Here is an 11,158-nt window from a genome sequence, read left to right as displayed (position 1 = left end):
TGCCAGTATGGCAGGGTTATAAAGATGGCAAAGACATACCACAATCTCACAGAATCTCAAACCTAGATTGCATGTTGTTGGGAACTGGTTGTGCCATGGATTTCGTAGTAATCAAATGTTGCGTTGCTTTGCATTGAAAATTGGGCAAGATGTAATGAGATTGTTGTCTTTTGCAATGCAGGTTGTGTCCTTGTGTACTTATACTTGATCGTGCTGTCAGGAAAAGAAAATAAATGACATCCAGGCTTGCATGAATAACTCAGTCTGCATCATCTTAGAAAATATCCCAACTCCTGCAAACTGCTTTTCTCTATCAGAGCATGGAAATAGTTTAAATCCCACTGATTTCAGTTAGTCTAATCTAAAGATGACCAAAGTGAGATCCAACCAGTATTATTTATAACAATTGACGGCAGTATAAAATGTCCAGACAAAACAAAACTTTTTTCAAATCTTTGAAGATGTATTTGAATTCCAAATGATGCTAAAAATAGGAGGTGGATCCATAATCAGCTTTGAGTGCAGATAAAATTTCATTTTAAGTTTGTCTTCATGGTCACCTACATGTATCTTCAACTTCTTCTGGACAGAATTTCAATCTTTTTTTAAAAAAGTAAATAGTTTCTGTTGTAAAGTCTGTGTTTTATGTGGAGTGTGTTTAAATGTTGTTTGAAAATCTTAGCTTGCATCAGAATAGCTTTTAGGGTTATTATAAATTCTCCAGAGAACGTATGCTATGGGATTCACAGAAGTATCATTAATAAATGCAATACATGATTGGGGAACATTTTTTTTCCTTTTGTTATTTATAGTTTACTAAGAGTTGTTATGATTATAAAATAAATTGAAATAAAATTAAGGAGCAGCTTTCTATCTAAAAAAAGGATGCAGAAATGGGAAAAACTCTCTTTGGGTAGTATCCAGAAGAGTTGGGATTACATTGTAAGATACCCAGACCATCTTGTAGAACATTTATTTAGCCTAAAAGGCAGTTTTTTGACAATTGCAAACACTCATTATCAGTTCTAATGATTAAAAATAGCAAGTCATTTTAGAACTCCTCAGAATCCTTAAGCATTCTTGATTTAATTTAACATTTTCTTACAGCAAGAATTTATTTTTTTTTAAAAAGAACATTTATTTATCTGTCCATCCATCCATCCATCCATCCATCCATCCATCCATCCATCCATCCATCCATCCATCCATCCTCTCTTTTCCTTTTGCTCCTAAAATTATGCATTTTGGCTCAGTGAAAGAGCCTTTTCACCCTGTTCCTCGCTGACTATGCAAATTGCATCTAAGCAGACATCAAAGGATTTGCATTTATACAAATCCCACGCAAGTCATTTCTGAGATATCTCCTAAAATTGTGGAAAAAGCCATTTCCGCTTAGCTCACGCTGAATGTGAGTGAGAAGCCGATTCCACTACAACACCCCCCAGGTTCATGACGGCCGATTTCCTCAAATATTCTGCCAAATTCATAGAGAGCGAAATAATCCCTGCTGATCATGGAAACCGGTAAGTATTCCCGTTTATGTTTTACATGACGAAATGTATTGTAGCAATGATTACCTGAAAGATCCATCTTATGAAGAGAATGAAAAAAATATAAGTTTACATTGCCTCCCTCCAAAGTATGCATCAGAAATAGAACCTCCAGACCAGGAACTTTACTATTAGTAGTAAAGTGAGATGGGCAGCATATATAAATTTGAAAATAAATACGTTTTAAAAAATTACTATCAAATTTGAGGTTAATACCACAGGGTCTAAAACGTAGGAATGTCTTGGTTTCAAATCCTGCCAACTGAAAAGTTTTAGGCAATTTGTTGTGGCTAGCTTTCCTAAAATAATGATTGTATTTGGATGATTGCATCTTAGCTGACTCAAGGGAGAAATGGGGAAAAAACACCTTTGCTTCAGGACTGAATGAAAGACAGCGGTCTCCAACTAGTTTCATGTTTTATTCAGTTCAAGAAATTATGATAACCGGTTTTACCATAAGACGGGATCTTAAACTAGCTTTACTCTCTGGCTTAATTTCCAGGCAAAACGGGAAACTGATTGTTTGGGATTTTCTTTTATTCTCTGTATTGATCGGATGCCTAGCTCAAAGACCATTCTGAAAAGTTGGGGGCGGTGGGGTGGCACAGTTGGTCCAGCTGATCCTTCAGTCCAAAGACCACAGCGAGGGAGTCACATTTGCCATGATCTGCTAATGTACAAATATGGTCTGCTGAAGATTTGATACCTGCAAATGCATTAATGCCAAATATTGCCAATGCTGTTTTAAAGAAGAAAAGGGAAAGAAAACGAGTCTGGTGTTCTTTTTAAGGAACACAGGGTATAAACTCAGGGCCTATTAAAATAAATGAAATAATATTGTGCTTTATCTTGCCAATTCTAGAGATGTGCAATCGAGTCTCTCTATTTTGGTCATCGGCCAGCAAAATACAGGTGTGTCGTGGGTAACATGACTGCGAACAGGTTGAAGAGAAGCCCTGTTGCAGTTTCCAAACGAATTTTCTAATTGAGATGGGGATCTCAGGCTTGGTCATTTGAAATGCCCCTATTCCCTAGGAACAGTATCTTCTGATGATACCTCTCCACGCAAACACCCCCCTCTCTCTCTTTTGTCTTTTGGAAGTGCTGCTAAAATGCTGTTGCCCGCGTTCAGAGTTAGTTCCTTCCTTAGTGAGTTGCTAGAGTTGCCTTTTACAACCAATTGTCCTTCAGATGTGCTCTGACTATGACCCCCAGCATCCCCAGCCAGCTGAATTCGCTGGCCCCCTCAGATTCCTGGAGAAGTTGAACATGTCACATTAATTTTACTCTACTGATTCAATACAAACTTTGATCGCATTAGGAACGGTGCAAAGATGGACTTGTCTTTTTGCTAGTCCTGGATCAACTGTTGCTTTTGTTGTTCTGTTATCTGTTATTTCTGAGTGCAGTTAATGCCTATAATTGCTTTATTTAAGGGGGGGGGGTTCTTCTGCCTTTTTAGATCACCTATAGCCTAAAACAGGGATAGAATAGATCTAGAGCAGTGTTTCTCAACCTTAGCAACCTTAGCAAGAAATTCTGGGAGTTGAAGTCCACACATCTTAAAGTTGCTAACGTTGAGAAACACTGCTCTAGAGATTTGATGGTTGGTCCTTCCTTTGTAGCTGATCTTGAAAAGGCTTTCTATAGATTGCCACTCCCAGTCTGCAGAACTGACCTGTCCCTATTTTCCAAGCAGAACAAAAGCACAAAAGGTTCATCCACAAAAAACCTAAGAAAATCAACAGGCATAAAAGATCAAAGAGTTTCCGCAAAGCACGTGGAATGTTTGTCTGAGCTTGGAAGATGCTTCTGTTTTGCGGTTGCCTTGTTTCCTAAAAGATTATCAAGTAACATCTGTAACATTGGGCTGAAAGCTCTCCCAGGTTCTTTCTGTGGGCATGGGGGTGTTTTCAGGGATTCTGTTTTTTTTTTAATGCACATTGTGCATGCGCTGATCCCAAAGAAGGAATAAAAGAGAAGCTGCTTCATTATCTCAAGTTGAATGACTTTGGGATGGACCCACCTTAGCAGCAAACTATACAGAGAAACATCAGGTGAAAGGGATGGCTGCCAATGATACAGAATGCATTTCTGTGGGTGGAGGAATAAAATCCCCCTCATGGCAGAACTGGTGCATGGTGCTCTGAATTTACCTAGTTATGTGCAGGAAGGGTTAGCTACCCCAAATGGTGTCACTGATTTACTATCACCTGTGTTTTTCGATCTGTGAAAAATGACTTCTTTCCACCTTGGAATAATATTTGGAAAAGTGTATGTAAGAAAAGTACAAATTGTATCTGAAAACTAGCAATATGCCAAAGAAAAATCACAGGAATAAAATAGCGGGGAGATACCAGTCCAACCCAAACCCATTTAAAATGGACTCTTGAAAACCTTGGGACATCTGCCCAGAATTGGTAGATCCCATTCCCACCCTTCTACTCCCAGAGGTCATTCATGATGATAATTCTATGGGATGATGCCTATTTCTAAGGGGACTTTGCAGGTCTGGGAAGAAATGAACATTGTCCCCAGACAGGAGGAAAAATCCAGCTTGGTTAAATTCAGCCAACACCCATGCTCAGCAAAATGATCTCTACCCTGGGCGAATGAAGCAGCAAAGCAGGCTGGAGAGTTTGATTTACAATCAGACAAAAATTGGATCTGCACATTAGACTACGTCATAGTTGCTTCATCCTAGCTGGCTTCTCATCTACGAAGCCAAAACCAAACCAATCACATTATGGCTTAGCACTGGGTGAACATCAGGTCCTCCATTGTATTTATGACACTAGTTATTCAAGATGGGGACTAGAAGGTTTCTATGGGCTCTGAATGGATACATCTTACCTTTGCATCAATCAATCAATCAATCAATCCCCTTGGGGCACAAAATTTCCACCCTGGGCTTGATGGCATCTTTGGCCCCTGAATGAAGGAACAAGCTACATAGCATTACTTCTTCTCTTTCTCATGACCAGCCTATAAGGTCGGGTTAGCTCCTGGCGCAGAGACCCAGCCTTGAATCATGTAGAATCTTTTTTTTATCCAGCATCCCCTTCATGAGGTTCCTTCCTTTCCCGCTCACATATCTTGTCTTCTTTAGTCCCTGCAGACTACGGCAAACGTGTTTATCAAGGTGTGCGTGTCAAGCACACAGTGAAGGATCTGCTGGCTGAAAAGCGCTCGAGGCAGACAAACAGCTTGCGACGGAATGTAAGTACCATTTCCTACTCTCTGTCCCCAGGACCTGGTCCTGATGCAGCAACCTTGCCGTGGCTAAAGATGGAGGATGCCTGGGGTAGGATGGCTCAATAGTTGCCATATGTGTTTGACAGTTAATATATATGACAGCTTTTTAGAGAGAACATGTCGCAATGGTTCACACGCAGCCATAATAGCATTGAGTAGTGGCTGTGCTGGATGAACAACATGTAACATTATACAGTGTATGATCATTGACATGCAACAGACTGGCATTTGGGATCTGATAACCGCATCAGCGGTGTCAGTATTCCAGAGTTGTCTGCAAATCTTTCCACTTTTGTGATTGCTTTTCACTCTAGCTGGTTGGGCCATCAAACTCCCAAATAAGGACCTGCTTCCTTATTTGCACAGCCTTCTGCCCAAGTTGGTTTCTCTATACATGCACACATCAATGCAGTTGTTGGAAAATAGATACTATAAACCTGTAAGCAAACAGCAGGTGCATGAACACTGCTGAGATGAGGAGGAAGAAAGCGTTCGTTCCTCAGAACTTATCTTTGGAGAATAACACACCCTCCACTTTAGCAAAGTAAAATTCCCTTTGTAACAGGTGCTTTCAGGTCTGGTTTGGAAATTATTAGGGTGTGTACTTGTGTTTGTTAGCAGAATACAATGCTCCTTGGGGTTGTAAAACTCTGGCCTTTAATCATTCAAATAATCCTGCCATTTGCTATCTCCGTGTTGGATTTCCACACATACCATATGGCAGAATTCTGGGGAATCTTTCTGATGATAAATGACCAGTATGTTGGTGCGGTTCATCTGCGCCTGTCTGGTGGAATGACCAGTTAGTTTAACAAAAAGTAATTGGAGTGCTGATGTTCATCTTAACAGTCCTTATTGCTGCTGCTGCTGCTGCTGCTGCTGCTGCTGCTGCTGCTTCTTCTTCTTCTTCTTCTTCTTCTTCTTCTTCTTCTTCTTCTTCTTCTTCTTCTTCTTCTTCTTCTTCTTCTTCTTCTTCTTCTTCTTCTTCATCATCATCATCTATTAAACTTGTATGCCACCTGATTCTCAACCTGAGCAGCTCACAACAATCAAATAGACATTACAATAAAACAATAAAAAATAAAGAAAAAAAAGATGGAAAGACCTTTGTTCATACATTGCATGAAGTCGTGATTTGTGGAACAAGCCTAAGTAGTATGGCTCACAGACATAAATCTAAGCCACAAGATGGCTTAGCATGATGTATTATGCCAGAAGTTGGATTGGGCTGGGATTCCTCATTCTCACCTTGATACCGGGGTCTTCCTACAATTTTTTTTTTAAAAAGGACTTGCCATAGCTTGCCAGGCCAAAAACTGGACACACAATGCAGAGTTAGGCACTCTTGACCCTTCCATAACTCCCTCCCCCGAACAATGGACCCAACCAGAGCAAGAGCATATTATGACCCGTGTGCAGAACATTCCATGTTTAACCTCTGGCATCGTCAAAGACTGCAGATGACAGCAGAAAATGTCTGTCTGAATTAGACTCTGTTGGGTGGTTACCACCCAAAGTTCTCTATCTTTGCTATACTTTGCCTCTCAGACATGGTCATTGGCTGATGGATAGATTAGCCAACCCATTGGAAGGGCACCATATCTAAGAAAGCTGTGAAAAGCAAGTTGGTTAGAGCAATGTTTTTTATGCATGCAGGATGGGGAATCCTAGAAGTTGAAGCCCACACATCTTAAAGTTGCCAAGTTTGAAAAACACTGAGTTAGAGGAACATGCAGTCCAATATAAAGAGGATAAAGCAACAGATAAGGCAAGTGAACCAGGTTAGAGTCCAAGGCTAAAACAAAGAGATACAAACAGGGATCATGTCACAGATGTTCTCATGCTAGTCTGCTCCAAACGGAAAGCTTGTATGCTCAGCCCTCTAGAACAGTGTCTCAACCACAACTTCCTAGATCCCAGCCAGCATGCTGGGAATTCTGGGCGTTGAAGTCCACGCATCTTAAAGTTGCTGAGGTTGAGAAACACTGCTCTAGAACTTGCATCTTCATGCAGATGCTAGCTGTTGGCAGCTGACTGACCAGATGGGCAACTTGTGAGCAAGACCTTCCTCCTTTGTAGATCACTTATCCTTGAGCAATTTTTTTTCTTATACTGCTATCTCATCCTCACAGGAGCACTCCTCCAGACAGCTAAAGAGAAAGCCTTGTATGAATCGCTTCCAGTCCAGGTCATCTGCCATACTTCCACCAAGGTGGTGATGGTGGCATGTGAAGTTCTTTCCCCCCACCCTTGTTGGATGTTTAGGTTTGCTTTCTGTTTTTAAGCCTTGTTAGTAGCAGCAATGAGTTCTAATGAGCTAATTTCCATGGACTAGCTGATGTCCAGGTGGGAGCTGGGTGTTGTTCACCAAAAGGTAATCTTGACACTGGCAAATTTTAATTCAAATCCAGACCTCTAAATTTGATTGCTTGCTATGGCAGGAAACTCCTGTTTGCAGTATGCAAACTGAAGGAGGCTGTGTTTTGCCTTGCCAAGCTCCAAGCTAATGGCAGCATTTGCTACTCATTGCAATTGGGTTGTATTTAATTGGTGGGCTGGAAAACTGGAATGAAGAAGGCCCTCGCATTAGTTCTGAAAGAAGATAAGCACCGTCTTTTTTATCCTCCTTTCTACAGATCTAGGCCAGGAGTTAACCTGGGTTTAGCTGCTGCTTCTTCTTCTTGAAACAAGTAGGGGGTTGGACACTGGATCTGGGTCTCAACACAGCATTGAAATCTACTATAAAATGACTCCTTTTTTAGGCACACATCTTCTCTCTATAAAACCCAGCAACTGGGATTTTATCATGGTGTAACATTGCTTGACCTAAGGGCCACTCCTAACTTTTCAGTGACATATTGAGCTTTGGAGTCCCCAAGGTAGGTGTGGCCAGAACACAGAAGTGGGCGGGGCTGGGAAAGCCAATAAATAGGATTTCATTTCAATTCATTTCAGTTTAATTACCTGCATGTTGCTAATAGGATTACTCCTTGCCCATTAAATATATTTTCCTTTCTTTCACATGAAAAATTATAGTGTATTAGTAAAGATCCTACAGGCTCTTTCCAGGGATACTGGGGCCACATATTGGCAACCCCTTGAGCTATATTTCCCTGCTGTAGCACCATCACCAAAAATAAAAATCAGTAGTTGTGATGCGCATAAAAAAGGGGCAGGGCTTGATCATGTGTGCGTGGCTGCCATCTTTGACCCCTTCTCTCCCATGGATACTCCTGGCCACAGCTCTGGGTTGGAGCATGAACTTGCAAATCAGAAACCTCAAGTTCAGTCTAGAGCTGGAAACGATCCCTCATTCCTGGTTTGTTTGGTCTAAGATGGCTTCCTACAACCCCTGAGTTCAGGTAGCACACTAAGCTACAATGTCCTTTGTTCAATGGTGGCTTAACATGTTGTGTGACTCCAGCTATTCTGGCTTGCAAAGCACTGTTTATGACTTAGCTCAGTGTTGCTCAACCTTGGGGACTTGAAGATGTGGGGACTTCAACTCCAAGAATTCCCCAGCCAGCCATGCTGGCTGGGGAATTCTGGGAGTTGGTCCTCACATCTTCAAGTCCCCAAGGTTGAGCAACACTGGCTTAGCTGCTGTGCAAACTTAGTCCGAATCACCCACTCTTTCAAGACAGACTTTTCCAAACATTCTGCTTTACTTTCAGGGAAGTGTTGTGACCACTCAGCCATCCTTGATCCCACTGCCGAGTAAGTATATAAAATTACATCACTATCCCAATTCCTCCAATAAAAAATCCTCCCTTATGTCATGGTGGGATGTGGAACCAGACAGAACTGTGATCCAAGTCCTGTTAAGCAAGGAATTCCCTCTTCACCTTCACACACAAGCAAAAAATACTTCCCTGGGGGCTCCTCTTACGTAATAACCATGTATCCATCGTTCAAAACCCAAGACAAACCAGGAATATTCTACATACCCCATTCGTGAATTGATTAATCAACTACACCCCTAAGAAGCTGCTTTAATTTGGTGACAGCTCCAAAGTTTTTGCACTTTGATATTCTCTGTATATTCCTGCTTCACCTTCCCACCTCCATTATCCACTGATAATCCATTTCTCCGTGGCCCAAAGGTTCCCCTACCGTGTCTGGTTATTATGGAGTTCGAAGATCCTTGATGACAGATATGGATTTACAAAACAGCAAGGAGATCTCCAGCGAAGTCTACACTTCTTCCCTGCTACCCAAGTCATTGGCTTATGAATCACCAGCAACTCAGGGATATTCTTTGTCTCTGGATACCCATTTAATTGATCAGTATGTGGACCATCGGGCTGGATCCATCCCTTCTGGAGTCTCCACTCTCCTTGGCAACTCCCCGCTGACTTCTGTCACATCATCCTTTCCAAGTGATTCTGCTCATTTTTTTAGTGTAAGTAGAAGAAAAGTGGGGTTCCATGGAGAAGGGCCTTGATTTATCATTTATTTTTGAATGCACAGCATAGCCCACCTTTCAGTTTATACGAACACTTGAGCTCATGATATTTTCAAAAAGTCCATTGCAGAGTTGAGGACCTGATGGCTCTCCCTGTGTTGTAGCACTACAATTCCCATTATCTGTGACCACCGAACAGGGGGGTTGGGGCAGATGAACAACTCCTATAAACATTGGTAGCCCATCAATAGTTGGAGTTTAAAAAATTTCCCCACATCTGTCTTAGGAGATTTAAGTAATTATGCTTCCCACACTGGCCCCAGAGATGCTTCTGGGGATCCTATGACCATGGTGACGGAAAGCCCTGAAGTTGTTGGGTTGTGCTGAATTTTGTATAGTACCACGAAGTGACATTGTGTTTGGACTCTCAGATCATGCTAAATCATACTGTGCTTTAGTTTTGGCTTAGAATTTAGTGAGCCAACCAATTCTAATCATCCTCTCAACTCAGTCTATGGGCCTTTCCCCATGGCTGATCTGAAGTTCCCTACTCAATTCTCAAGTGGGCAGAACAAAATCCTGGCTTGACATTTGCTCTGCAATGCTGATTCCTGTCCTGCCTTTATTGCCTGTTTCAAGTTGTTATAGTCCCATGACTTCCCTCCAAGATGATGGATCACAAAGACGACCCAATTTTACACATCTTGAGGCTGCCCTTGGATGGTGTTAGGGAAGGGGGAAGGACCACTTTAACATCAGTCCAGCTATCAATGATTCAAGGCTGTCTCACTCCTAGGATGGAGATGAGAGTCCACCGTGTCATGGGACCCAGCAGGAAAACGATGCTCCCAGGGCGCATCTTTGCTGCAGTTAGTGCAAGGGGGAAAGGCCCACTGTTGTGTAAATTGTGCATAATTTCATACCGGAGGGCAGGCAGCACACAAACTCAGCTACCTGCTAACCAGTGCTAACATCCAACCTGAATTGTGGCCCTGTCCATTGAAAAGAATGAAGTTGTTGGACAGCAGAGCAAAGAGAAAGTCAGATATTGTGAACGTGGGGCAGATACATCTGGGGAAAGGACCTGTTCAGGTTGGCTCATGCTGAAAAAAAAAAAGCAGTTATTGATCCACTACTCTACAGGGTGGATAGCAACATTGCCTGTGCTTTTCAAAGCACATTATCCTTATTGACCTATTGATTAGAAGCTCATGTTTTTAACAATTAGAATGCATTCCAAGACGGTTGATCTCGAGGTGTTAAATTCTGCTCCCAAGGCCAGATTCTGTGCTTGCAAAGGTTGCATCGCAGAATTTCAGGGCACATGCATCCTACTGGCTGTGGTTCATCTCTTGACGTTTCAAAGGCTTCCCAAAATAACATGAGTGGCAATCTTGATGTGCTCCTTATGCAGGCAAATTGAAACTATCTGGGAGACACGTTATGCCTCCTCTCTGTGGCCTGCACTGATAATTCTGCAGGGAAGATTGTTCCCCTTCAACACTTTTGGAACTTTAAATGCACCCCTTTCTTTCTCCAACAGAGAGACTCCTGGGAACAATCTGTGCCAGACGGCCTTGGTCAGTTGGAAGCATGTCCAGAATCTCTCCAAGTAGCTCCAGCCACCAGCTGCCTTTCAGCTCATGAGCCGGGAACAGCTTCCCAGTGTAGAAACTCCCACTGGAGTTCACCCATCTCTGGAACTCAGTCCTACTCCTTCCACCCTCTTGAAGATATCCACTACCCAGCTGCTTTCTCTGGCTCTTCAAACTACCCCTTCTCCTCATTCATGGCTGCAGTGGCCAATGATCTCCCTGTGCCCAAGATGCTCCCAGTGTCTTCTGAAGAACCTTCAGATGCAGCCTCTCTCCAAGATAGCAGCCCTTTCTGGCCCAAGGAAGACACAAGTCCTCTCTGGGGGTCCTACGAAGAACGAAGGACTTACTGA

The 11,158-nt window shown here is 42.3% G+C and overlaps 1 protein-coding gene across 1 annotated transcript; it reads left to right on the top strand.

Annotated features, from left to right (window-relative positions):
- The first annotated feature begins 1,513 nt into the window (after positions 1-1,513).
- On the top strand, positions 1,514-11,158 carry POU2AF2 (POU class 2 homeobox associating factor 2). The gene is made up of 5 exons (XM_025174462.1): positions 1,514-1,523; positions 4,660-4,769; positions 8,480-8,522; positions 8,909-9,207; positions 10,754-11,158. The coding sequence occupies exons 1-5, from the start codon at positions 1,514-1,516 to the stop codon at positions 11,156-11,158; spliced, it is 867 nt and encodes a 288-aa protein (XP_025030230.1).

This window comes from Python bivittatus, unplaced genomic scaffold (genome assembly GCF_059951505.1).
Source record: "Python bivittatus isolate LINGU-HERP-01145 unplaced genomic scaffold, Pbiv_v1 ctg000320_np1212, whole genome shotgun sequence".
Classification (NCBI taxonomy): domain Eukaryota; kingdom Metazoa; phylum Chordata; class Lepidosauria; order Squamata; family Pythonidae; genus Python; species Python bivittatus.
Note: the sequence above shows the minus strand (reverse complement) of the source record. Positions and strands in the feature narration are given on the sequence as shown.